We start from the raw sequence: 26,952 nt of genomic DNA, 5'->3' as shown, positions 1-26,952 counted from the left end.
TATCTAACTTCCAAGTGCTAACTATTAAGTGGAACCTCCCAGTTACACAATAATGGGGTTTTCTACTTTGATTGTGTAGATATAACCTACTTTTAACCAACCTGACTTAGGGAGATCTCGATTTGAAAAAATGTGATTGTTATAAATATGTTATTAAGATGTTTGGGACCATTTTGGGGGGGTAAAGTTAGATTCCAGTTTACTGACTAGTGGATTACACACCCTTTTGTAACTTCCCAGTGTAGCACCTGTTGCTGCTGAGTTGCTGGGCATTGTTCTCTTAGTTACCACTCAAGTATGGCCCTCCTCCTTCTCACTGTCTTCCTATACATCTGTATAGGTGTTGATTGAAACACTCTGTGCCCTGGGGGCTCAGTGCCGCTGGTCTGCCTGCAACATCTACTCCACTCAAAATGAAGTGGCTGCAGCACTGGCTGAGGCTGGTAAGTTCGGCTTTTTTCACCGACTTCGCTGCAAAATAATTATCTAAACATAATTTTTACATATCAGAATTATCTTTACAATGTCATGTATGTCTAGGTGCTGTAAAATGTGGAGGGTAATAAAAGTGTCAACAGGAAGGAAATGGATAATAAAGGTCCATATGCATAATGGAATATTGTATAGTCATTTAAAATGATCTTTGTAAAGAATATAATATATGGGGAAATGCCCAATTCTAATGTTAAATGAACGAGAAAGAACTTTAAACTATGTGAGCTGTGTGAGTATGAGCTCAGCTGGTCTCCTTTCACAAAAGTCTCCTCACTTTTGAGAGAACACAAGTAAGAGGTACCATCTATTTGATAGTTCATTAGATAATTTGGTGTTCAATATTTCATTGAAAATATATGAACTACTTACGAGTTCAGTTAAACATAAGTAATTTTTATTGTTAAAATGTTCAAAGGAAAATCACTCTGAAGTTTCTTTAAGGTTCTCCCATCTTCCTATGATCCTCAGAAAACAACTGTATAGTACTTTTGTTTTTCTTGTTTACTCTTTTCTGATGTTTATTGCAGAAAATTTAAGAGGTTCCCCAAAAAAACTAAAATCCTGCTACACAGAGATAATATTTGACATATTTTTCCATTTTTCTGTTCACTTTTTACAGAAATAAGTCTCGGTATATATACAATTTTATAACGTAAATATAACATTTTCAGAAGTAGTTTCCATGTCACTGAAAACTTCGACAGCATCATTTATAATAGTCATATGGCCATGGGGTTTTACTTCACTGTTTTCCTAATGTTGAACATTTAGTTTGTTTCAAGATATTTGTTAATATAAATAATGCTGTAGTGAACAGCTTTGTTTTGATTCCCACTTCATTTTATCTCCTTAGAATAAAGTTCCACGTATAAAATTGACTGAAGAGAATAACATTTTAAGGTTCTAAAATACTTTCAAAAACAAAAGTCCCTTAAATTCTTAACTAATTTCTGAACTAAAGATGCTCTTTTGACTTCTTGCCCTCCGTAAGTTGTTTCCTTTCCAGCGTAATTTCTTTAGCCTTTTTCTCTTCACCTGGATATCAGAGAGTGATGTTGGTATAGGACACTCCCCCAAAGAGGAATGAGCTGATTTGTTTCCATCTCTACAGGAGTTGCAGTGTTTGCTTGGAAGGGCGAGTCAGAAGATGACTTCTGGTGGTGTATTGACCGCTGTGTGAACATGGATGGGTGGCAAGCCAACATGGTAATAACGCATATTCATCCTACACTTTTGACAATGGATTTCTTTCCTTTTTTCCCTCAAAGCATGGTTCCCTAAATATGTTTCGGATGTTTGGTCTTATGCACTTACTTTGTTGCCAAAATGGTTAGCTTGATACCTATTCAGGATGGGTCTGAGTACTGAATGGAAAGGCGGGGGAAGGGTAAGACCAACTGAACACATGTGGCTCATACACAGCAGAATGCAATAGAAGAAAATGATATGGTACCTCTTTGGAGTAAAATTCTGGTTTCTTTCCTTCCTGCCCCAGCTCTCCTTTTACGTTCCAAGGGGCTTTATATCAGGGCTCTAGACTAAAAAATGAGTCTGTGATTAGCCTACTACTCTTCACCATAGCCTAGAACAAACTTAGGAATCCTTTTAACCATTTTACACCAACAAATTTGACTGTGTTTCCACTGTCTAAACCTGCTCTAAGGAGCTCTGAGGAGTGCTCTCCAAAACATACAGGGCTCTCTTACTAGTGCAGAAAGTGGGTTCAAAGTTCCCCCCAGCTCTAGCAGCCTGAATGCCCATAGAAGTCTTCTGGCTGTTCTATAGATCCTGGATGATGGGGGAGACTTAACCCACTGGGTTTATAAGAAGTATCCAAACGTGTTTAAGAAGATCCGAGGCATTGTGGAAGAGAGCGTGACTGGTGTTCACAGGTAACAGATTCTGGAGTAGCTGCCCCTTGTGTCCTTGCCTCAGCAGATTCTTCTGGTCTCTTTTAGGCTTTAGGGCTATGTTTCAGCCTTGTAACTAAATGGGAGTATCTTCATTAGATAAAACTTTTGAGTATATATACCTTTGGAAAAAATCAAGGAGACCCTAAAAGGAAGTTATTTCAGATTCTAGTTCAGAGATTTTCTCTCCCATTTATTCCACTGTGATTCTCAGTCATTGCTGGGAGGTAGGGAATGAATATATCTTGAAAAACTGTATTCAATTTTGGATTATAATTTTATATCTGAAATACGAAAAAAATCTATTGTAAAACTATATGTTATACACATTACAAAAAATAAAACTGGGCAAAATATTATTTGCTTGTTGGAGTACCTATAAAATATCTGAGAGAGTGTTTCTCCTTTGGGGGCACCTTGCACATGCTTACACACACACACACACACACACACACACACACACACACACACGGAACCATATCAGAATCATTGATAATCTTTATCAGAAGTAGGCATGGATTTTTTTTAAAGATTAAGAAAATTCTGGTCTAAGGAAATGTATCCCCTTTTATGAAAGAGAAGTAAATTTCTTCAATTGAAAGGTTTTTTTCCTTCCAAAAAAAGGCGGGGGGGAGTTGGGAAAGAGAAAATGAAAAGAAGTTAGGAGGGATAACAAGGAATTACCTTGTTTACTAATATTCTTGGGCAATAAATAAGACTGGGGAGGGCAGCACAGAGCTTGAAGAGAATTAGGCAGACTTTGCCAGCTACTGTGTTTTACCAGCTAACTTTGTTTTCGTTTTTGTGGCTTTCTTCTCCCTTTAGGCTGTATCAGCTCTCCAAAGCTGGGAAACTCTGTGTTCCAGCCATGAACGTCAACGATTCTGTTACCAAACAGAAATTTGATAACTTATACTGCTGCCGAGAATCCATTTTAGATGGGTAGGTTGAAACGTATAATTATTCAAATTTATAGGGGGTAAATTTGGGTTGGGTTATAATGTTAGTCTGATATCCCTCCAGTTTTGCCCCCTGGTCTTCCTATGGCTTTAAAAGTTTGTTAGAGGCATTCTATCTCATACTGAGCCCAGCCAACTTCCAGTTGAAGTTCTAATGGGGCATTGCCCACACTTAAATTTTCAGAGGGACTGTATTTGATCTAATAATGTTTGAGTTGAGGCTTGTCTGTTTCCACAGCCTGAAGAGGACCACAGATGTAATGTTTGGTGGGAAACAAGTGGTGGTGTGTGGCTATGGTGAGGTAAGTAGCTGGGCCTCAGTGTCTGCCTTTTCACAGACTTGTTAGAAATTTTGAGTGAAGGAGACTTGTGCTGTCAGTGTAGAGTTACTGATGCAGGGTTTAAAATATGCTTTTAGATAAAGTGTCTCAAAATAGTAGCAAAAGTCCTTTATTCAGATTTATGAATAGAGACATATAGAACGAATTGAGTTTTCAGATTTCACCACTTTGTCTTATGGTATGGAATGTTGCCATCATTTCCCCCCAGTTATAACAGTAACCTTTTCATTATGAGACTTAATTCAAGGAAATATGTAGCATTTTGGTCCCACAGGTGACTTAGTGGAGTGAAGGGTAAAACCTGAAGTGGCATATAGTTGATTATCTCTAAACTAGAATAGATGACAGGAGACTTTATTTATTGTCATAAACAGTGACCCACAGAAGTTTCTGAGCTGCTAGGCTGTCCTTGAGTGAGATGCTTCTCAAGTGATAGTTATCAGGCTTTCCTGGAACAAGAAACTAGAGGTTACAGTTGATCTTCCTTGGTCTTGTTTCCTTGATGGTGATACTTTTATTTCCTTTATCTCTTTTACTATCCCAAGCTTCAGCCCTTGCTAAAGCCCTTGAAATGTCTGCTAAATCACTCCTCTAAGGGTCACAACATAATCAGGATCTGTTTCTCCTCTGCTTGGATTGGAGCATCTTTGCAAGGACTTGCTAGATGATTGGTGGTTTCAGGGAGGCTAATTCCCATCTCCCAGAGAGCCTACCTGCCTAAATATCTGTGCCTGAATGGACCTGACTTCTTCCTTATGCTCTGCAGGTGGGAAAGGGCTGCTGTGCTGCTCTCAAGGCCCTCGGAGCAATTGTCTATATCACAGAAATTGACCCCATCTGTGCTCTGCAGGCCTGGTAAGAACAGTGGTAATACCATTAGGTTCACTCCAGGGACTTTATGTTTCTAAGAGTTTGATTATTGTATTAACCGTTCCTTGGAGAAATTTCTCAAAGAAGGAGAAGGCTAAGATTGCTTTATTCCCTGCATTGTAATCATAGGGCACTCATAGAGCTTCTTGGTGTTTTCCCTTCCTGGATGGAATCTTGGGGAGTCTGAAGAGCCCAGTGTGTATAGTTTAGCACAGCTTATTACTACCATTCCAGCGAGGTAGCCCTGGATTTAACTTTAGAAAGACATTTAATTGTCTCATTTTGTGACCAGCTTCTGTCCCACTGCCTCCTTGCTTTTGCTCATAGTGTTCCTTCCTTTTCTTCCAGCATGGATGGGTTCAGGGTGGTAAAGCTGAATGAAGTCATCCGGCAAGTTGATGTCGTAATAACTTGCACAGGTAAGTGTCAGTGCTTTGGTGTACATGGAGGAGTATTAACTCTGAGGTTAAATCTTGAAAATGATCTAATTAACTTTTATATAAAGTAGGTAAGACCTGTGTTGTGTTTAGAAGTCTGAGAACTAGAGTAAGCTATCAGAACCTTAACATATTTTCCTGAACAAAGAGCCTTTTTCCTTGGTGGCTTTTTATCCTGCTTGATCTTAAAACCAAATAACTGAGCCTAAAGAGCTGTTAGGCAACACACACTTCTTTCCTCACAATGTATACATGCTCTTCAGTGCCAGCAAACCTCTGTCCCACGTTCTAACTGAAAGCTAGTCAGTACCTTTCCCCGCCAGGATCTGTTTCCTCAGCCACTCTCCTTTACTTTTAGGAAATAAGAACGTAGTGACACGGGAGCATCTGGATCGCATGAAAAACAGTTGTATCGTATGCAATATGGGCCACTCAAACACGGAAATTGATGTGGTAAGCCTTCTCTCATTGATTTGTTGCTAGGCCTTTTTTTGCTTCCTCCCATTATAGCCAGTCAACTGCGCTCTCTTCCTTTCAGACCAGCCTCCGCACTCCGGAGCTGACATGGGAGCGAGTACGTTCTCAGGTGGATCATGTCATCTGGCCAGATGGCAAACGCGTCGTCCTTCTGGCAGAGGTGCACACACAGAAGGGTTCGGGCAGTACAGCACAAACGATATGGTTAGAGCCATCCGGGGAGGGGTGGCAGGGTAAACATATTCGGCCTATGTTTCCCTGAATTCTGTCTTTGGGTAGAGGTATATTTCTCAAATAGTCTGGTCTCCGAATAGAATCACTCAAAAAATACCTACTTTTTACTAAGTAACATACTACTTCCTGACCACAGCTGATTCTTCAGTTTGTCAGACTCAGATGGACTTGCAGAAAATAAGATAAAACCTAGAGTCCTGATTTGGAGCTGTAATTCTTCCTCTACTAACTGAGTCTAGAAGGAGTATAAAGTCCTTTCCAGCATTTGTGTGACTTGCATGACATGACAGAGGGATAACACAACTGTTTCAACTTTTTAGGGTCGTCTGCTCAATCTGAGCTGCTCCACAGTTCCCACCTTTGTTCTGTCCATCACAGCTACAACACAGGTATGTGACAAAAGGCCGGCTTAGCCTGCACTAAGATGAGTGGAACTGGGCGTAGATCAGAGTTCCAGTGAGAGTGTGCCCTCCTGTGTTCTTATCAACCTGTTTTCTTCAGGTTACAAGTTGTCAAGATTTCGGCTTTCTCAAGTGTAGAAAATAATCATTAGCAGGCAGAGTCAGTGTTTGTGTCCCTTTGGTTGGCTGTTTTAATTTAGAATATAGTGTTTCAGCTCAATTGTATTTAGTGTCTTCTTTTATTAGGAACTAAACAAAAGCACCAGTAAATCCTCCCATGTTGTGTGCTCGTGTTTATTACAGTCCAAGTCCTGTGTGCTGTCACTGTGGTAGATCACTTAAATATTTACCCCAAGACCCTGTTAAATCTAGTTCTTTTGTTTTTGTTTTTTAATGTCCCTAAGAAGCGTTTTTGTGTTTTTTGACCCTCTTTTCCCTTCTTAGGCTTTGGCACTGATAGAACTCTATAATGCACCTGAGGGGCGATACAAACAAGATGTATACTTGCTTCCTAAGAAAATGGGTGAGTGAAAACAGTAGAAACCTATATTGATTCCCCAGACTGTTGCATGGTTTGGTAAAATGAATATCATGAAAAGCATTAGATTTAGAGTCAGGATTCTAATCCCTATTCTAGCACTTAGTGGTTTTTGGACCTCGGGACAAGTTCTAATCTCCATGAGCCTCAGTTTCTTTATCAGTAAAGTGAGAATAATACTAAATATATTGCAAAATTTTAGTAAGAATTACAGCTAATGAGTAAAGGTGCTTTAGCACAATGGTTTAGGGTAGATGCTCTTATCCTGAGTAGCTTTATGAAGTTTAGTAAACTTACTACCACTGATTACAGCCTGGGACCAAAATGAGAGAAACAAAGAAATATAGTTTTTATTGTCCATCTTCTATGAGATATACAAAAAATCTGTCATTCCAGGGGTCAACTGTGTTGTGTTCACGTGACATAATGCATCCTCTTTAGTTCTTCACCTTTCTGAATATGGTGCCAACCTCCCCTCTCATTGGTCAGCCCAAACCCCCGTCGTCTGAAAGCTAAAAAACTTCTTGCTGTTGTCCCCTTCAACAGCTTACCTCAGCTTACCTTTGGGTGTTGGCTTTTGGTTTTTAATTCATATTCATAAAGGCAAAAGCCCAGGAAGCTTATCTATGGAAAACTAATACATTTGTGCCGGCTGCCTTAGAAATCCATGATCCTAAGATTTGAGGCCTTTTTGGATCTTATCGTAAGTAAATGTTGATGACTTAACTCTTTTGACCTTACTGGTGTCCACTTTGATTCATAATTTGACTATGATCCAGCTAAGGAAGTTGCTGCAGGGAAGTGAGAATAGTACATGGTATGTTGGCCATTGAGGTGAACCCAAAAGCTTTGCCAGAGAAGAATGGGGAGGAACAAGTCGGCCCATTTTGTCCCACTGGCAAATGGCTTTCTAAGTGCACTCTGGATGTACTGAGAGAAATACCTTAAAGGCAACTTTGAGGGGTTTTTTAAAATTAAGCAAATATTCCGAGTTAGATTCTTTCGAAGTTATTCCAAGCCTTGTCCTCTCTCTCAAAGAAGCTTCAGATGAAAATAGGGGGAAGCTATGCCCTGAGAGGCATATTTGAAATGGAGTCTGCCCCCCTGCCGCTTTGTTCTTCCTAGATGAGTACGTTGCCAGCTTGCACCTGCCATCATTTGATGCCCACCTGACAGAGCTGACAGATGACCAAGCAAAATATCTGGGACTCAACAAAAACGGGCCATTCAAACCCAATTATTACAGGTAACTTGGGAGAAAGTAAATGAAAAGCTCTTCTCCCCAATATTAAGCCATGCAGGCTAGCCAGCTTTTTTAAATAGTGTTATAGCTAATTTTGAAGAGTACAAGAACTCTGCCCCACACTAACAAGGTAAACAGAGAAATTGTGTATCTAGTAGTAGATGTAAAGAAGTCAGCATGTCCTAAGATTTTGGAGCTTGAGCCTCACCCCCAGAGATTCTAATAGAGTTAGTCTAGAATGGGGCCCCGGCTTATTTTGTAAAACTTCTTCAGATTATTCTAATGTATTGTCAGGGTTGAAGACCACTGATGTATAGTGTTAGAGAGCAGGAGATACAGCTAGAGGTGGCATTGCTGGAAATCCTTTGGAAGCGCAGGGAGGAAGAATCCCTGGGGAATTACTGCAGGCATCCCTGGCCTGGGCAGGGGAAGGACCCTGGAGAGTGTTCTCTGTTTTGGATTCTTTTCTTGGAACGCTCATGTGGAAGACACAAATGCTAAACAGTCAATCTCTTTCTTTACAGATACTAATGGACCGTATTACCAAGGACCAGTCCACATGAACCACACAACTCTAAAAGAAATATTTTTTAAGAAAACTTTTATTTTCTTCTTAATCCTTTCCTCTTGATTTGTTTTCCTATAATTTCTTTCTTGTTTTTTCATCTCATTATCCAAGTTCTGCAGACCACACAGGAACTTGCTTCATGGCTCTTTAGATGAAACTGAGATTCAAGGTTTCTCACCCTAGTCACTAAAGAAGGATTTTACTCTCCCAGCCCAGAAAGGTGATTCTTTCTTTACCATTTCTGGGGACTTTATAGTCTTAATTGGGTACCTTATTAACAGGAAATGCTAAGGTACCTTCTATGTGGAACAATCTGCAATGTCTAAATTGCCTTAAAAGAGCCCATTTCTTAGCTGCTGAAATCAGTGCTCTTTCACTTCTTCAGAGGAGCAGGGATGGTACCTACCAGGCAGGTAGGTTATATATAGGTGGTGCATGTTAATTTCCCCTAGATGTTCCAAGCCCTGTTTCCTGTGTAAAGGTGGTATGTTTGGTTCAGAGATGTGTACTAGTGAGTGTCGCTTGTTAAGATCTGGTAGGCCCACTTGGATTTAGTACAGCCCTTCCTCCACTCCCACCAGACCCTCTCATTTTCCAGGTTTTTATCCAGACTGTACTCTATTAAGTTGAATTTTGTCCCCTAGCATTTATTTCTGGGTTTTTCTGTTTGTTTTTGTTTTGTTTGTTTTTTTGGTTTTTGTTTTTTTATTTTGTTTTTTTAAGTAAGAAAAATGTTTAGTCTTAATACTGAGGAGCTGCTTGAGTGGTTGTTATCAGTTTATCTTTTGAACCTTTGGAGCTAAAAGTGCAGAGTTGAGTCTAGAGAAATGCAGATCTCAAACTCTGATAATCCCTCTGTTTCTAGCCCATAGTTTATAGCATCAGTGAACTGGGGCCATAACAGTAAATTTTATCAGCTCTGCCCCATCAGCTTGTGCTGAAAGCAAATTTCTTGAGCCATTACTCAGTATACAGCACTGAGCTCTGTCTTTAGGATTTATCCTTTAAGAGCAAGTTTCTAATCAGCTGTGCTTCTGCAATTTAAAATACTTAAAGGGAGGTAGATGTGGATGGGAGGAGGAATGATAAATTGGGTCAGGCTGAGGGAAATTAGCTTTATATAACTTGTCTGGGGCTTTAGTTTTACAGAAGCAGTACCACTTTTGATTGACGCATGTCACAGAAAGTTTATGAACTGAGACCTTAAAGGGCAGTTTGCGCATAGAGAAAATAATCGGTGTGTCCTGGCTCACACTCTGAAAGAATCCTCAGAGATAAGAGAGATGTACTCCCATGCCATGCACCCTGCTTACCAGCATTTCTGCATGGTCAGGTGAGCTTTGTGCTCATGAGCTTTAAGTGTATAATTATCCAGGATTCTAAATTCTCAACTTGTTCTAGCTGGTGATCCTTCAAAGTTGGGTCAGGCAGTAGTGCTAGGTACTAGAAATTTTCATTTCCCTATTGCCATTGATCAGAGAAGACAGATATTAAAAATAGAAATTTAAGAAGGAAAGCTTTCACTCTGTGACTTCCTAGCAGGGGTCAGTGATCTTGCCAAAACATTTTTCCCTCTCCTGTTTCTCCGTAACCAGCCCATTCCCACTCCTTGCCAGTGTGACCATGCTTTCTTCTCTGTAGATGCTAATGGTTCAAGCCCTTTTTCCCAAGGCGTTTAACCAGCCAATCAGAACAGCACATCCTTTAGGGGAGGTAACCTGGCCAACAGTGGTATCCATCGTGTGAGTTCTGCTGGAGGGAAGGGGCCCAGGTCCTGCTGACCTCTGGCCTGCCCCCTGCTCCCATATCTATTACTGTGTCCATAGGAATACTAGATAAGGGCTCCGTCTCTGTCAAGCCATGTAACAAAGGACACTGTGGGAAAATGTCTGGCATCAGAGGGAGCGTGTAGAGAGCAACTTGGGAGGAACAAGTTTATTTTGTATGATTTTTAATGAATGCAATATTAATCCTTGCAGATGAGCAATAATCATTAAAGTCAATTAAAATGATAAGACCTTATTGGAATCCTGTGTCATTCCTGGTTGAACAGCAAAACTTTCGTTAAAACCTGTTTTCTAAGAAGGGACAAGTCAGGGGTCAGTTAGCAGTATCTAAGAGAGATTTGTTTAGGACCTAATATGTAGAAGAACAGGCTGGATGCAGAGTTCTTCAGTAATATCTTAAAATTTTGTATGCCTGCTCTGTGCTGAGCATTGGGCCTGGACACTTTCACTCTGACTTCCTTCCAGGAGCAGACTTGCTACCTAAAATTCAGGGCTCCTCACTTACACAGTCCCCTTATAAGACCCTGTACCTAATTCTTTTCCTTAAAAAATGCCTCCAAAGTTATGTAAGCTTCAACCCCCCCCATACCTGTATCCATCTCTGAAGTTGTCTCCGTGTGTTCTGATTTAACAATGTATCTGTTAATATTGTTCAGAAGTAATACCTTTTCTATTTTGTTAAATTGGTCCCAAACAATGTTGATGTTTTCAGTGCAATTCTGTGAGGTTTTATCCATGCACATAAATCCAAATTTAAGACAAACTTCACATTGCCTAATCAGAGATTTAACCTTTTTTTTAACTGTTTCCTTAATCTGATAACTTTATAGTTATAAAAAGTTAATCTATTATGATGGGGAAATATCTTGAAGTTAAATATTTGAATATAAAGAATTTAAATGAACTGTTTACCCTATAGTTTTATAAATTTTTCAAGGTGTTTTTATTGCCTACCACGTGCTAGGATCTGTTTTAGGTATTTGGGATACATCAGCGAAAACCAAGATCTCTTCCTTTGTGGAATTTACATAAAACCTCAACAAGACTCAGCCTTCCCCTTCCCCTTTTTCCTTTACCCACAATTCCACCATTAGATGGGGGCAGGCATCCACATGGGTTCCCAGCCTGGTGTGTGTGGGTAGGAGCTGGGGGTGTGGCCTAGTGCTGGAAGTCATCCTACACTTGGGATGGGGAGGGCATCCACGCAGGGGAGGGATGGCAATGGTGGATTGGGTAGGAACAGGGAACTTGATTAAATAAGCAGAAATATTAAGGATAACGGAAGCCAGCTTTCTCATTTTTAGAGGAGATGTTACACATCAGAAAGGGAAAAGACTAGAATAAACTCTGGTATTGGGTTTGAATATAGGGAGTATTGGGTTTTGGTGTGAACTCATGAATTTCAACATAAAGAAATATAGGGGAGTACTGTCCACTAAGTGAGCCGTGGAGCAGCAGTTCCCCTCTTCCTCCAGTGCAGTGCATATACACCTAGCATCCAGATTCAGGCACTACATTCTCCACTTAAAGGAGCCAGGAGTCTTTGGAGAAATGGCGGATTCCATGCCGGGCAGGAAAAGTACAAGATGAGCAAGAAAGCAAGGAAGTACTCAAAAAAATAATCACATGTCAAAAGGACACAGACCCAGCCTTAAGGGACTTACCGGGCAAATCTGGAACAATCTGAGCATCCAAATAATGGCTTATAAATCACGGAATAAAAGAGAAAACTATGAGTCTATACTGATATGAATGAATGAATAGTTTAATGAAGCATGGGATATGTAAGTAATTTCAAAGTACCTCTCCATAAAATATTTTTTAAGTACAATGGGAAAAAGAGGAGTTTTAAAATGGAGAAGCCTGGCAGAGTTCACCTTAAGTGAACAGAATGGGAGAAATCTAAGTCTTCCACCACTTGATAGGATGCATTGAGAAGAACACAGCATCCCTTCTGTGATATTTCTGCCAAAGATGCAAAACCTGAATGTAATCATGAGGAAGTATAAGGTAAATCCAAATTGAAAATTGTTATTTTACAAAATAACAGGCCTATGATCTTCAAAAGTGCCAAGGCTACCAAGGTCAAAGAATAACCAAAGAACTGAAGACACATACATTAACTGAACGAACTGAAGTGGATCATTTCGCTATCAAGAACGTTATTAGAACAGTTGCTGAAACGAGTCTGAGGACTATGTGGTAGTAACATCAGTGTTAATTTCCTGATGAAGTATTAGGGGGCGATGGGTCATCAGGTCAACGACTCTCAGATGGGTCAGGAGAAGATTATCTGTAATGTACTAACGTTTTTGTAAGTTTGATTATTGCAAAGATTTAAAAAAAAATTTTTTTAATGATAGTTCCAAAACAAACAAAAAAATCAGACTTTGGCTTTATCGATTTAGAAAATTTTAAAAATCTGCTCCATTTAGGAACGTCTTAGACCAGATAGTAATAGTAAAGGTCTTAAGCCTTCTGGGTTAGCAAAGGAAAAGAAAGCAACAGAAAAACAATATTTTACACGCCTGCACAAAACAAAGTATTTCATTTGACAAGCTCAGTGAAAGTAATACGTAGACCTGGATGGTTCAACAGGAAGGTGGGGATAAGGGGTGTGGCCTGACTCCAAAGTGCTCCCTGAACAGAATCTTACCTGCCAAATAATTTCTGAATGTGGGAAATTCCAGAGAAGTCTGAATTTTAAAAGAATGTACAATAAGAATTGACATCACTGCTTAACTGGTTGTGAAACCCTGAGTTAGGGCAGGCATCAGCACACTATAGCCCTCCCATTGTTACCAAGTCCAAGCTCTACTCGCCACATGACAGGCCAGTAAATCGAGAGACAAGGTGTTAAGGCAAGGAATAGAGACTTTATCTGGAAAGCCAGCAGACCGAGAAGATGGCGGACTAGGGTCCCCAAAAAACCATCTTATTGGGGTCTCAATGCCAGTTTCTTTTGTAGAACAGAGGGGGAGGAGGTGAGGAAGTAAAGTAAAAAGACCATTTATCTTGCAAAATAGGAGGGGATGGGGACCTCCTGGTGATCCAGTGGTAAGGAATCTGCCTTACAATGCAAGGGACTCAGGTTCGATCCCTGCTCAGGGAACTAAGATCCCACATGCTGCAGGGCAACTAAGCCTGTGTGCCACAACTACTGAGCTCATGTGCCTCAACTAGAGAGCCTGTGTGCCACAAACTATAGAGCCCACACACTCTGGAGCCTGTGTGCCACAACTAGAGAGAAGCCCACGTGCTGCAACAAAGAGTCTGCATGCCGCAACTAAGACCTGACACAGCCAACAATAAATAAATAAATAAATCTTTTTAAAAAAAAAAAATAGGAGGGGATGTGTTAATTTCTTTTCTGCAGCCATTCACAGGTGGGCAGGGTCAATGTCTCTCTGTGAGCTGAACAAAAGCCTTTTAGTTTAACAGCCAGAGGGGCAGGGTACCCTGTGGCAGGCCATTATGTATGCTTACAGCTATAGACTGTAATTTGATTACAATATCAAAAGCAACAGAAAGCAAAGCTTAAAGTAAAAGAAACAGATCCAACATGGAGTCAGAATTGGCTCTTCCCTGTTACACCATGAGCCAAATCTGGCCCACTGCCTGTGTTTGCACATCTCACAAGCTAAGAATAGTTTTTACATTTTAAAATGGTTTTTAAAAATCATGACTAATATTTGTGGCTTGTGAAAATCACATGAAATTTAAATTTCAGTGTCCATAAATGAAGTTTTATACACAAGCCACCCTGATTCATTTATGTAATGTCTATGACTGCTTGCATTCCACAATGGCAGAGTTGAGTAGGTGCAACCAAATGGCCCACAAAGTCCAAACTGGCCCTTAACAGAAAAAGTTTGCTGACCCCAGGCATAAAGGTTGTGTTAGGTATAAAGGGAAAGGTGTCCAAAGGCATTTGATTTGCATTCTATTAGGTAAGAAAAGAAAGTCTCAGAGAAGAAAGTGAGAATTGAAAGCGTTGGAAAGTAAAAAATATCAAAGAGTATTCTAGTCTAAGTAGCACATGCTAAATCCACCTGCATCCTGGCCAGGAGTAGGAGTCACTCTGGGATTAGGAAACCTCAGCAAACTGATAAAGCAATTTTAAAATATTTTAAAATTTATGATTCCAATTTAGAGTCTAATCAATTTAGACTTAGTAATCAATTTTAAGTTACAATCAATTTTTTGTATATATACTGTATTGGAAGCTCTACACTATTGGAACTTTTAATAATGGCATTTTGTTTATTTTATTTGTTTTATTCTGTTTTTGTTTGTTCTCCACTGCAACCACCAGATGGCGAGTTTTCTCACAATGGTTGTCACACAGGGTCTCTGGCCAACAAAGGATAATAAAATATAGGTTCACACTCCCTTCTCTAAAACTCCTGTGTTTTGAAATTGAGAATATTTCAGATTTTTAGGAAATACACAAATATACAATTTATGATGTTACACCTATTCTGGGGCTGTGGAGCAGCATTCCATAATCAAACATGTTGATATTTCTTAAGTTTATTAACACAGAATAAGGGATAAATACAGACTAACAGTAGCCTCCTGTCAGTTAGATCAGGTTTTGCTGCCAAGTTAATTTGTGCCAAACGTCAGGGGAAGACTTTTTGATTTTTAGTATTCTTTTAATTTTGGAGTTGTAGATAAAGGTTTGTAGCTCTAGAATAACACAGTGTTTGCTGTGTAAGTGGCTTCATTTTAAATGCTTTATGCAATTAGCATACTTGAGATCACTTCACAATAACCCCAGATAGGTACGACCTTTATCACCATTTTATGGATAGGGAAATTGAGACAGTGAAGTGAAGTAACTTGCCCAAGAGTATACAACTCCTAAATTGGTGGAGCTGAAATTAACGCAGGCAGTCTGGCTCCAGGGTTCATGCTTGACTCTAGGTACTACCAATTCTAGGAAACAGCCCCAAACCAGGATTCTAGTATCAGAGTCATATGCTGGGCTGGTTAAAAATAGAGATTCCTAGATCCTGTCTCAGACCTACTGAAACAAACTCTCAGGGCTATAAGGAAGTCAAATATCTCTCCAGAGTCACAGAGCAATTGATAGGTAGAGCTAGGATTTGACCCTGGTCTTTCTGGCTTCCTGTGGCCCTTCTCTGGAGTCACCGTGGGACTCCCCAAGGGTACTTTCAGGCAGTAATCCCCTGGTAATCATATCTCAGCAGAAGAAACTTAACATGGGCATGAAGACCCAAACTGCAGGTGCCATGACTTCCCTAATACTTCCTGAATGCAAGCCCCGAACACCTAAGGAACCTGCTGCATCCTAGTGCACCAGCCTCTGCTTCTCGAAGCTTGAGCCAAATTGGGGCAGAGTTACCTACTCTTGGGGCCCCAAAGATTCACTGATGAGCAGTTGGGCCCTTGTGCTCTGGTTGTTTTTAAATCACGAAAGTCACCACACATTTCATTACTGATTCCTCTATTTCAGCGCTTAAACGCCAAACAAAATGCCCTTCTCTTCAATGATTCTCTTGCCTTTGTATTTCTGTCTGGGCAAATTACTTCCCAAGGGCCATTTAGAAGTGTTTTTTAGTCAGTGGAAGTGTAATTCGGAGCTGAAGGTCAACTGAGCGAAGCCTTCTCTGAGGTGCACTAGCTCTCACTGCTTGCTTTTACGCAAATTTGTCAACAGAGGTGATTGGTTTGTGTAAACTTGTTTTCAAGGAAAGACTAATTTATCTCAAGTCTAATGGTAAGATATGAGAAGGAGAAACTCTCACACATACAATGGGGAGCAAACCAGCACTTGCAGCTTTTTCCTATCTGTGCTATGGGTTTCCTAATGTCCAGCAAACAAGCTCTTTGCTCTTTTCTAATTTTCCTCTCAAAATCAGATGAAACAGGGACTTCCCTGCTGGTCCAGTAGCTAAGACTCCACGCTCCCAATGCAGGACGTCTGGGTTTGATCCCTGGTCAGGGAACTAGATCCCACATGCCGCAAGTAAGAGTTCACGTGCTGCAACTAAAGATTCCACATGCCACAACTAAAAGATCCCACATGCTGCAACTAAGACCTGGCACAGCCAAATAAATAAATAAATTTTAAAAATTAAAAATAATAAAAGCACCTTTAAAAATCAGATGAAAATATCACTAAATAATATGAAAATGAAGATGCTGCAACCCCTACCATTTCTTCCCAGAAATATTTATAATATTTATATTCAACTGATTTTTTAATTGAAGTCTTCCTTTTTCATTGTGGAAAAATACATATAACAAAGTTTACCATCTTAACCATTTTTAAGTGCACAGTTCAGTGGTATATATATTCACATTGTTGTGGAACCATCACCACCATTCATACCCATAACTCTTCATCTTGTGAAACTGAAACTCTGTACCTATTAGACAATAACTCCCCATTCCCGCCTCTCCCCAGCCCCTGGAAACCACCATTATACTTCTGTCTCTAAGAATTCGACTTCTCTAAGTACCTCATATAAGTGTAATAATACATATTTGCCTTTTTGTGATTGGCTTATTTCACTTATAATGTCTTCAAGGTTCATCCATGTAGTAACATGTATCAGAATTTCCTTCCTTTTTAAAAAAAATTTATTTGTCTTATTTATTTTTGGCTGTATTGGGTCTTCACTGTTGCGCGCGGGCTTTCTCTAGTTGCGGCTAGCGGGGACTACTCTTCGTTGCGGTGCGCAGGCTTCTCATTGCGGTGGCTTCTCTTGTTGCAGAACACAGGCTCTGGCGCGCGGGCTTCCGTAGTTGTGGCACACAGGCTCAGTAGTTGTGGCTCACGGACTCTAGAGCACAAGCTCAGTAGTTGTGGCACACGGGCTTAGTTGCTCCACAGCATGTGGGATCTTCCCGGACCAGGGCTCAAACCCGTGTCCCCTGCATTGGCAGGCGGATTCGTAACCACTGCGCCACCAGAGAAGCCCAGAATTTCCTTCCTTTTTTTTTTTTTTCAGGTTTTAAAACTTTTTATTTGCATATTAAAAAAATTGTGCATTCCAATAATTAAAATCATTTGAACAACAACAACAAAAAAAAATGGCACTGATTAAACTGCATTTTACAGCCCGCAGGACACCCTGGACCAGCTTGCTCTTTACTCTAGATTTCACTGTCGTCCCACCCAGCCTCCTTCACCAACATGCAAGTTCTTTTCCTTCCCTGCCAGCCAGACAGGCGGATGGGAAGCAGGCGCGGCCTTCGTTGTCAGTAGTTCTCCATTCTTTGATGTGAAAAAGGGCAGCACAGTCATTTAAACTTGATCCAACCTCTTTGCATCTTACAAAGTTAAACAGCTAAAAGAAGTAAAATAAGAAGGCAATGCTCGTGGAATGTACAGTGCATATTGACGGCGCACGCCTCATTACGACTCGCCTGCTTGCTTCTCCTGTTCAATCGTTTCTTGTGAAGGCAGTGGATTTTTCTCTTTCGTTTCTGTTTTCTTCAGTTTCGACTTATCGACTTTCTCAATCTCAGCCATATCGGGTTTGTCAGACATGGCTGCAGAGCAAGCGGAGCGAGTTACGAGCGAACGAGGTCCGACCTGCGCAGTGGTCGCCGCCGAGTGCCCTCCTTCCTTTTTAAGACTGAATACTATCCCATTGTATGTATGTACCATATTTCGCTCATGCATACACCACAATTTACCTTCCAAGTTTCCCCTGCAAGTTGTAAGCGTTCAACAGACTCCAGAGTTCCAAAAGAATTACATCAGACTATTCTGCCAGTGTAAATGTTGTCTAGGTGGGGAGCCAGACTCCTGGGGCTTCCTACTCCACTGTATCTTCCCAAAATCCTCTCCCACAATTCCTACCATTTTACCACTTAAATATCATTTGAATATGTTCCACCATCTCCCCACTTCCCAGCTCAAGCCTCTAGAGAAGACCACAGCCTTGACCAATAGCTTGACTGTAACTTCAGGAGAGGCCTTGACAAATACTCTCTGCTTAACCAAACTCTAGTCAGGCTCTCTGACCCTTCTTCTTGTCTAGGCCTTGGCCTTGGCCCCCATCCTTGCTGGGCCTGCATAGCCCAGTTGTAGCAAGAATCCTGCTAAGTCACTTTAGCAAGAATCCCCTTACCCTTGATATCTCAACATATTCCTCATCCCCTACCCATGATATCTGATCATCCTGGCCTGCCTTCAGCAAGAATCCTATTAAGTCAGCTTAGCAAGAATCCCCCTACCCTTGATGTTTCCTCTTAAGAAATTTTTCATCCACTGACCCCATCATTCCGCTTGTTGGCTACAAATTTCCAGCTGTCTTTGTCGTATTTGGAGTTGAGTCCAATCTCTCTCACCTATTGCAATAGCATTGACACCTATCATAATTGTCCTGGATAAAGTCTTCCTTACCATTTTAACAAGTGTCAGAATAATTTTTTCTTTAACAGCCTTGAGCTAGAGGCACCCAGCTAAGCCATCCCCAGATTCTTGACCCATAGAAACTATGAGATAATAAATGTTTGGGTTTTATTTTTAAAAAAAAGTTCCAAGTGTTTTTATCTTTTTATTATTTATTGATTTATTTATTGGCTGCGTTGGGTCTTCATTGCTGCGTGTGGGCTTTCTCTAGTTGTAGAGAGCAGGGGCTATTCTTCATTGTGGTGCGTGGGCTTCTCAGAGCTCAGTCTCTGTAGTTGTGGCGCGTGGGCTTTGTTGCTCCACGACATGTGGGATCCTCCGGGACCAGGGCCCAAACCCGTGTCCCCTGCATCGGCAGGCAGGTTCTTAACCACTGCGCCACCAGGGAAGTCCTAATAAATGTTTGTTTTTTTAATCCTCTAAGTATTAGGGTAATTTGCTCCACAAACTAGAAAAAAATGCATGATGTATCCTGGATACTATGATGCACTGCTCAAATTCCCCATCCAGGGCTGGGGCTCTCATTCTTCTACTGCCAGGAAAGCTGGATGCTGGTAGCTCACAGCTAAGTCCTTCTCCAGTTATTGCCCTTGGTAAAGAAAGCTACCATGTATAAAGATATGCATGCCCCTTCCCTAGGGACAGTCTACCATCCATGGGTCTGTCCGTGCAGGTATATAAAGGCCTGGCCCCTTAGCCTCCAGTGCGGGACAACTCTGAGGGATCATCTCAGTTCTAGAGTGCCCTGAAGGACACACTGAGACCTCTGTTGCAGCTGTGTCACAGTTCAACTTCTCCCTCCGCCCAATCCTGTTTCTTTCACCTCCTGGTAGGTGTTATTACCAGGAGCACAGGGACGGTCTCCAAAACATCTCCGAACTGCATATCTCTGACTGAGAGCCTGCTTTCTGGGGACCTTGACCCAAGACACTATGTGACCTGGAGCAAATATTTTAACTCTATGTGCCTTGGTTTCTTCATCTCCAAATGGGAGAAATACCAGTGTCCATCCAGAGGGTTGTTGTAAGGATTCAATGAGTTTAAGTCCTTGGCATGGTTCCTGCCATACAGTAAGCACACATAAATATGTGTGCATGCTATCATTATTACTATCTGTACAAAGATATTCCAGGCTTCTCCTTCCCTTGCCCCTGCTGTCACCCTCAGAAAACCAGCAGGTGCAAAGGTTGTGAGGTAGTAGCAAGCTTGGCATGTTAGGGAGATAGGATGGAGGGCATGAGGCTAAAGGAGAAGAGTGGTAGGAGATGAGGTCAGAGAAGAAGGCAGATCCCTGTTGGCCCCATGTGGGCCTTGCATGTTAGGATAAAGAGTTAGGATTCAAATCTAAGTGAGGTGGGAAACCATGGCAGATTGAGAGCAAGTGAGTGACACGAGTTGGTCCGTGGCTCTAAAAGCTCTGGCTTCAGGGATAATCAGCTATAGGGCAGCAGGAGGGTAAGTGAGGAAGGCTAGCGTGACAATGATCATGAATAGGGAGCTCCAGGATATGTTTTGGTAGGAGAGTCATGAGTGGACTAGATGTGAGAGGTGAAGAAGAGAGGAATTAAGGATGTCTCCTTGGGGACTTCCCTGGTGGTGCAGTGGATAAGAATCTGCCTGCCAAAGCAGGGAACACAGGTTCGATCCCTGGTTCGGGAAGATGCCACATGCAGCAGAGCAACTAAGCCCATGTGCCACAACTACTGAGCCCGTGTGCCACAACTACTGAGCCTGTGTGCCACAACTACTGAAGCCCACTTGCCTAGAGCCCATGTTCGGCAATAAAAGAAGTCACCGCCCACAACCACAACGTTGTGAGAAGCCCACACACTGCGACGAAGAGTAGCCCCTGCTGGCCACAGCTAGAGAAAGCCTGCGTGCAACAACGAAGGCCCAACGAAGGCCCAACGTAGCCAAAAATTAATTAATTAATTAAAAATAAAAGATGTCTCCTTGGTTTTGGCTTGAGGAAAAAATGGGTGGTTGGTAATACCATTGATTTAGATAAGGAAAAGCAGGAGAACAGCAGGCTTGGGGCAAGAAAGGGAGAATCCAGAGTTCTGTTTGTAACATGTTAAGTTTGAAATGCTAATGGACATCCAAGTGAGATGTCAAATCAGCCCTTTGATGTATGTTTGGATCCTCTTCTGACCAAACCATACTGTATGTAAGAGGCTAGGAGATTATAAATTAATCTGACCTGAGACAGAGTTAGGCTAACTGATTCCTTTGGAAGACAGGATTAATATTATTTGCCTTATTTATTAATTTACTAACTAACTAAAATATTATTAATCTTGTCCTCTTCTCATAGCCATTAATGAAGAGAACTCCACGTGGCACTGCAACTGGAGGTTAAGACCTGGCCCATAGATGCTCCAGGAGTCATGACTTTAACATTGAGCACTTCAGTGACTAGCAATATCTTGGCCAGAGCTAAGATGGAGATGGCCAGAAATAGGCTCACTTTGCCTCCCATCATGCATTTAGGAGTGGATGGATGTGAAGCATCTTGCCCAGTACCTGACCCCCTATAGACACACAGTATATGCCAGTTTCCTTCTACAGAGCCCAGCTGGAAAAACTACCATGTTTTTGTTTTGTTTTTTCCTCCAAACTTGTAATGCATTTATTTATGAATTAGATACATATAATTTTATGTACTCCATATAACATAAATAAAATTAGGATCTGAAACAATAAGATTAAAAATAAACATTCTAAAATTTTATTTTTACATCTTCAATGGCTCTTCTTGCACAGCCCACTTGAATCCTGCTCTAAGGGAGCCTAACAAAACAAGCAAAAAAATGACGAAAAGGAAATTACAAAACACCACTGATGGGGAAATAAAAGTGGAAAGCCTTGAAAAAGTTATTAAAACTACACCTCAAATGGAAATGAACTGAGGCCAACCACAAATAATTCTTGAAGTCACTTCTGGAAAGTTTTTCTCTGAAAATGAATTTCGAGTATTTTCACTGTGATGAAAGAAAAATGAAAATGTTGGTTCTACACATTTCAGGTAACCTATGTTTTTGCTTTTATCTTCAAATTGTCCTCTTTTATGTTAATATTATAAGCCATTAAAAATCCTCTTAAATGTTTGTAAGACGTAAATCCTCTCTAAAATTTTAGAGATTTTAGAAAAGCCATGTAAAATGGCTCCTATTTTCCATTTTTCTTACTACAAAATTTGAGTTATTATCACAAAATTAAAGATGTTTGCAGGAGGGGGATAGGTTGCATGCCAAATGCTTTAATGGTGAGAGTGCTTAGAAAGTACACTCAGAAGTTCTCAAGTCATTCATTTTCAATATATTTTCCAAGCATAAAATTTTTCCTCCAATTTCACATTTTTGGTTCTATTCTGGAAAAGTACTTACGTCACCTTCCTCTTACAATATATTTAAAATACACAGAGATAATTAGCTATAATTTGTCATTGACAATTAGTCCATACAACTTACTAAAATAAGAAAGATTTTTTATCAAATTAGTATGCTGAAGACAAAAAGTTTGTGTGGAAGAATTAAAAATGCTGAAAACTTTTATTAACAAAAATTCACTCTGATGACTACATCATTAAAGAGATAAGACTTACTAGGATAACGGCTTAGCAGTACAGGTAGAACATCATTTTATTAAAAATAAGTCAACAGACCTCCCTGGTGGCACAGTGGTTAGGAATCCGCTTGCCAATGCAGGGGACACAGGTTCGAGCCCTGGTCCAGGAAAATCCCACAGCCGCGAAGCAGCTAAGCCCGTGCACCACAACTACTGAGCCTGTGCTCTCGAGTCCGTGAGCCACAACTACTGAGCCTACGTGCCACAACTAGTGAAGCCCACGCGCGTAGAACCCGTGCTCCGCAACAAGAGAAGCCAACGCAGTGAGAAGCCCGCGCACTACAACGAAGAGTAGCCCCTGCTCACCACAACTAGAAAAAGCCTGCGCACAGCAAGGAAGACCCAACGCAGCCAAAAATAAATAAATAAAATAAATAAATTTTAAAATAAAAATAAGTCAAAAAAGGGGAAGTTTGCCACAAATATGACAAAATTTTCATTATCAATATAAAAATTCAAAAACTGATTTAAAATATACTAAGTTGCCAATAGAAAAATAGGCAATGGATATAGACAAGTCATAGAAGATAGTAGGTGACTAATAAACGTATATTCCAAGTTTAATATCAAGAAAAATCCAAGAAGTGGAAACCAAAAATATTGGCATGGTATGAAAAGGCACTCACGTGCTGCTCATGGAAATGTAAACTGGGGTCACCTTTCTGGAAAAAAATTTGGCAATATGCTTTGATCTAATAATTACATTAGGAAGTTATTTCAAAATTCAGAGAAAGATTTGTGTAGGAAAATGACATGACATTATTTTCTTTCTGCACAGAAAAATACCGGATAAAAATGTTCTTTATGTTAACATAAATATGTCTCTGGGTGGTAGATGTTTACTTTCTTCTTTATAACAAGCAAATTAACTTTAGTCCAAAAAAAACTAAAGTTACTTTTTAGAATTCCTTTAAACAAATATCACTCAGCTCTTTTTATAGAAACAAATAATAAGTGTTTGCTAGTTCTAGTCCAAATGGACAGGGCTCCTATTTTAATTCTGGATTTTTACCTCCCACTCACCAAAAAGCCCCCATAGGAGCACAGCCAGAAAGGCCCTCTAGTCAGAGAGAGATCTAAGTTCAAATCCTAGAAACACCATTTATGGCTGTGTTACTTTGGGCAACTTTTCTAAATCTAAGTGCATTCTTAAATAAGACTACACAATTTTAGAGATTAAGATAGCTCCAATACTACAGAGGGCAGCTCAGAAAGGGTATAAAGCTGAAGGTGTAATTTTGCAGGGAGGGAACAGGCTGGGACTATAAAATGAAATTATAAGAATACAGTTTGGGAATCATCCCAAAGAGAGTCATAGGGACATATGATCTGACATGATAAGCATGAGACTAAAAGAGTAAGTTTTTCTTCATTCTTCTGTACTGAACACTTCCTATGTCCTGTACACTAGGGACACAGCAGTGAACAGTATAAGCAGCAAACAGTATAAACAAGATCTCTGATTCCTGACTACACATTCTATGGTGTCAGGGATGGAGGGTAAGGTGGGGGTGGAAGCCAGGCAGAAATAGAAAAATCCGGGCTTCCCTGGTGGCGCAGTGGTTGAGAGTCCGCCTGCCGATGTGGGGGACACGGGTTCGTGCCCCAGTCCACAAAGATCCCACATGCCGCGGAGCGGCTAGGCCCGTGAGCCATGGTCACTGAGCCTGCGTGTCCGCAACAGGGGAGGCCACAACAGTGAGAGGCCCATGTACCACAAAAAAAAAAAAAAAAAGAAAGAAAGAAATAGACAAATCCAATTAGTAGTATGTGCCATAAATAAAAAAAGGTAATAAGATAGATGGGGGAGGGGTGCTTTTTAAATAGGGTGGTCAGGGAAGGCTCCCTGCAAAAGGTGAGCTGAGACTTGAAGGAAGAGGAGCCACGGAAGGTCTTGGGTCTGAGGGCAGAGCAAGTGCAAAGTCAAAGATGGGAACAAACCTGACAGTGTTCACAGACAGCAAGGAGACCACTGTACAAGGAGATGAGACTGAAGTTAGGAGGGATCAGATTTTATGGGGCTGTATGATGAAAAGGAGTTTGGATTTTATTTTCATTGTGATAAGAACCCATCGATATTTTCAGCAGAGTAGCATGATCTGGTTGCGTTTTAAAAATTACTTCGGGGAGGTCCCTGATCGTCTAGTGGTTAGGATTCAGTGCTTTCACTGCAGAGGCCCAGGTTCAATCCCTGGGCAGAGAACTGAGATCCCGCAAGCTGTGCGGCACAGCCAAAATAAGAAAATAAACATAAAAATTACTTTGACTGGTCTGTGGTGAGAGAATTCTAGTAACAGGTTGCTACATACCTTGAACTAGTTAGGGGTGATAGCACTAGTGGTGGCAGAATCAAGCAGAATTCCCACAGAGGTTGATTTCAGCTCTTTCTTTCAAACCAAGCATAAAGGTCTCTTGTAAAACCGTCCATGGTTCTCCCAGCTCCACTGTGCCACCACTGAACTTCATACACAATCCTAACCAAGTACTGCAATCATGTATTTACATAGCTGTCCTTCCTGATGGACACATTCTAGGAATGGAGGCAGGAAGCATGTCTTATTTATCTTTGATATACCTAGCCAAGTGCCTGGCACATAAAGAGTGCTCCTTTAACATCTGCTGATCGCAGTAGCGAACGAATACATTTAAAACATTTGAAGCCATTTGTATTAGTCTCCTAGGGCTGCTGTAACAAAGTACCACCAGCTGGGTGGCTTAAAACAACAGATATTTATTTCTTCTCAGTTCTGGAGACTAGAAGTTCAAAATCAAGGTGTCGGCAGGGCTGTGCTCCTTTGGCGGTACACGAGCCTCTCACCGTTGCGTCCTCTCCCGTTGCGGAGCACGGGATTTGGACGCGCAGTCTCAGTGGCCATGGCCCACGGGCCCAGCCGCTCCGCGGCATGTGGGATCTTCCCGGACCGGGGCACGAACCCGTGTCCCTTGCATCGACAGGCAGACTCTCAACCACTGTGCCACCAGGGAAGCTCTGGCATTTACTTCTTGATAAGTTTGAACAAGTGAGAACAACTGGAAACAACCCACGTGTCTATCAACAGGTAACTGGATAAACAATGGAATACTATTTCTGTACTATTTTTTAAATAAATTTATTTATTTTATTTTTGGCTATGTTGGGTGATAGAACTTGTGGTAGTCAGTCTTAGAACTTGACCAAAGCTTCTAAGCTTTTGGTCAGCCTTAGAACTTGACCAAACTGTGGTCACTGAAACTAGATGTCAGGTGTTGGGCTGCGTGGGATTTGCTGGTATTATCTAAAAAGCCTCTCAGCATTGGTCCTTTTCCTGCAAATTCCTTAGTTTTTCCTATCAGCTTGACCCAGCCCAGCTTGGATGAAATGCTTATTTATAAAGTGTATTATTGGATTTGAGAAGGAACAGGGGCAAAAGATAGGAAGATAGGTAGGAGGAAGTGCCGGCAAAACAGCTTTGGGCTTATTCATTATTTTGCCGCAAAGACTTTAAAGCACCTACTAGGTGGAACCTTGGCAGAAATAATGCAAAAGTTGCATCACAATGACTTTACAAGAATTGAGCAGGGGGTGTGGAGCAGCCAAAATGTAGTTCTGGAGAGACAAAGATGAATAAAGTGCCTTTAAGGATTTCACAACATAGTGACAGGTAATTATTACACATCACCTCTAAGATGTCAAATGGGCATCTCAAACATGACATGTCCAAAACAGACATCTTGATCTTCCCCCTAAACCCATTTTTCTTTCTCCCAGACGTCTCTGTTTTAATAAGCAATACAACCACCCACCCAGTGCTCAAGCCAAAAATCTAGGACTCATCCTTTATTCCTTTCTATCCTGCTGATAGGATTCCAGTCTTTCAGCAAATCCTGTTGAAACTACCTACATAATATAGAAATACCATATCAACCCAGTGATCTGCCCCGGTGTAAACCACCATCATTTCCACCTATACAGTCTCTTAACCTGTCTACCCTCACCTATTCTTGCACCTACTCTCCCAATCCCTTCTCCAAAAGCAGCCAGATTGGTCTTTTAAACATCAGACCATTACATCTGCCTGGTTAACAACTTCTGCTGGTTTTCCATTTCACTTAGAATAAAATCCAAACTCCGATCCATGCCTTTCAAGCCTCTGTATTTAACTGGCCCCTGCATTTACATGGCCCTCATCTCCTACTATTCTTCCCCTGGCTCACTCAGTTCCTGCCACGGCACCTCAGAGCTCCTGCAGTTAAGCTGGTCCTTCTGCCTGTGTTGCTTCCATGGATCTTGGTGTGGCCCTCCCTGACTGCTTTGAGAACTCATTCAAACTCGCACTCTCAGGCCTGCCTTCCCTGAGCAACCTATCTAATATAGCCCTGCTGCACCTCCCCCACCCCCATCACTGTCACCTTCCAATCCCTTACACTTCTTTTCATTTCTTCTCAGCACTTATTTGTCTAATTGTGACCGCATTGTCTGTCTCTTCCACTAGGCTCTATGTTATGTACCATTAGTGCAGGAACTTGATTTTGTCCCCCATTCTATCGCACTGCCTGGAGCCTAGGAGGCATTCATTAAATGTTTGTTGAATGAATGATTAATTAATGTTAAAACTGTAATTGTTTCATTGATTTACTCATTTGTTTCCCACATCGCCCCCACGTGAATGTAATCTTCGTGAAGACTGGGA

The 26,952-nt window shown here is 41.1% G+C and overlaps 2 protein-coding genes across 3 annotated transcripts in view; one reads left to right on the top strand and one right to left on the bottom strand.

Annotated features, from left to right (window-relative positions):
* AHCYL1 (adenosylhomocysteinase like 1) overlaps nucleotides 1-17,326 on the top strand; it is a 47,618-nt gene extending 30,292 nt beyond the window's left edge. The window contains exons 5-17 of one of the 2 annotated variants that reach the window (XM_019919839.3): nucleotides 341-443; nucleotides 1,607-1,701; nucleotides 2,281-2,387; nucleotides 3,231-3,347; nucleotides 3,603-3,666; nucleotides 4,472-4,560; nucleotides 4,924-4,994; nucleotides 5,371-5,465; nucleotides 5,551-5,649; nucleotides 6,044-6,112; nucleotides 6,569-6,647; nucleotides 7,788-7,908; nucleotides 8,430-17,326. In XM_019919839.3, the coding sequence (XP_019775398.1) occupies nucleotides 341-443; nucleotides 1,607-1,701; nucleotides 2,281-2,387; nucleotides 3,231-3,347; nucleotides 3,603-3,666; nucleotides 4,472-4,560; nucleotides 4,924-4,994; nucleotides 5,371-5,465; nucleotides 5,551-5,649; nucleotides 6,044-6,112; nucleotides 6,569-6,647; nucleotides 7,788-7,908; nucleotides 8,430-8,436 (1,116 nt within the window). In that variant the 3' untranslated portion in view covers nucleotides 8,437-17,326. Of the gene's footprint in view, nucleotides 1-340; nucleotides 444-1,606; nucleotides 1,702-2,280; nucleotides 2,388-3,230; nucleotides 3,348-3,602; nucleotides 3,667-4,471; nucleotides 4,561-4,923; nucleotides 4,995-5,370; nucleotides 5,466-5,550; nucleotides 5,650-6,043; nucleotides 6,113-6,568; nucleotides 6,648-7,787; nucleotides 7,913-8,429 lie in introns of those variants that run through there. The other variant, XM_019919840.3, reaches the window with a different exon arrangement.
* Nucleotides 17,218-17,826, bottom strand: LOC109547326 (thymosin beta-4-like). Its single transcript, XM_033863582.2, has one exon. The coding sequence runs from the start codon at nucleotides 17,783-17,785 to the stop codon at nucleotides 17,651-17,653; it is 135 nt and encodes a 44-aa protein (XP_033719473.2). The 5' UTR covers nucleotides 17,786-17,826; the 3' UTR covers nucleotides 17,218-17,650.
* Nucleotides 17,827-26,952: the final 9,126 nt, after the last annotated feature.

Source organism: Tursiops truncatus, chromosome 1 (assembly GCF_011762595.2).
Source record: "Tursiops truncatus isolate mTurTru1 chromosome 1, mTurTru1.mat.Y, whole genome shotgun sequence".
Lineage (NCBI taxonomy): Eukaryota > Metazoa > Chordata > Mammalia > Artiodactyla > Delphinidae > Tursiops > Tursiops truncatus.
Note: the sequence above shows the minus strand (reverse complement) of the source record. Positions and strands in the feature narration are given on the sequence as shown.

Coding starts and splice junctions, on each gene's coding strand:
- LOC109547326 (XM_033863582.2), bottom strand. CDS start 17,785: ATGTCTGACAAACCCGATATGGCTGAGATTGAGAAAGTCGATAAGTCG.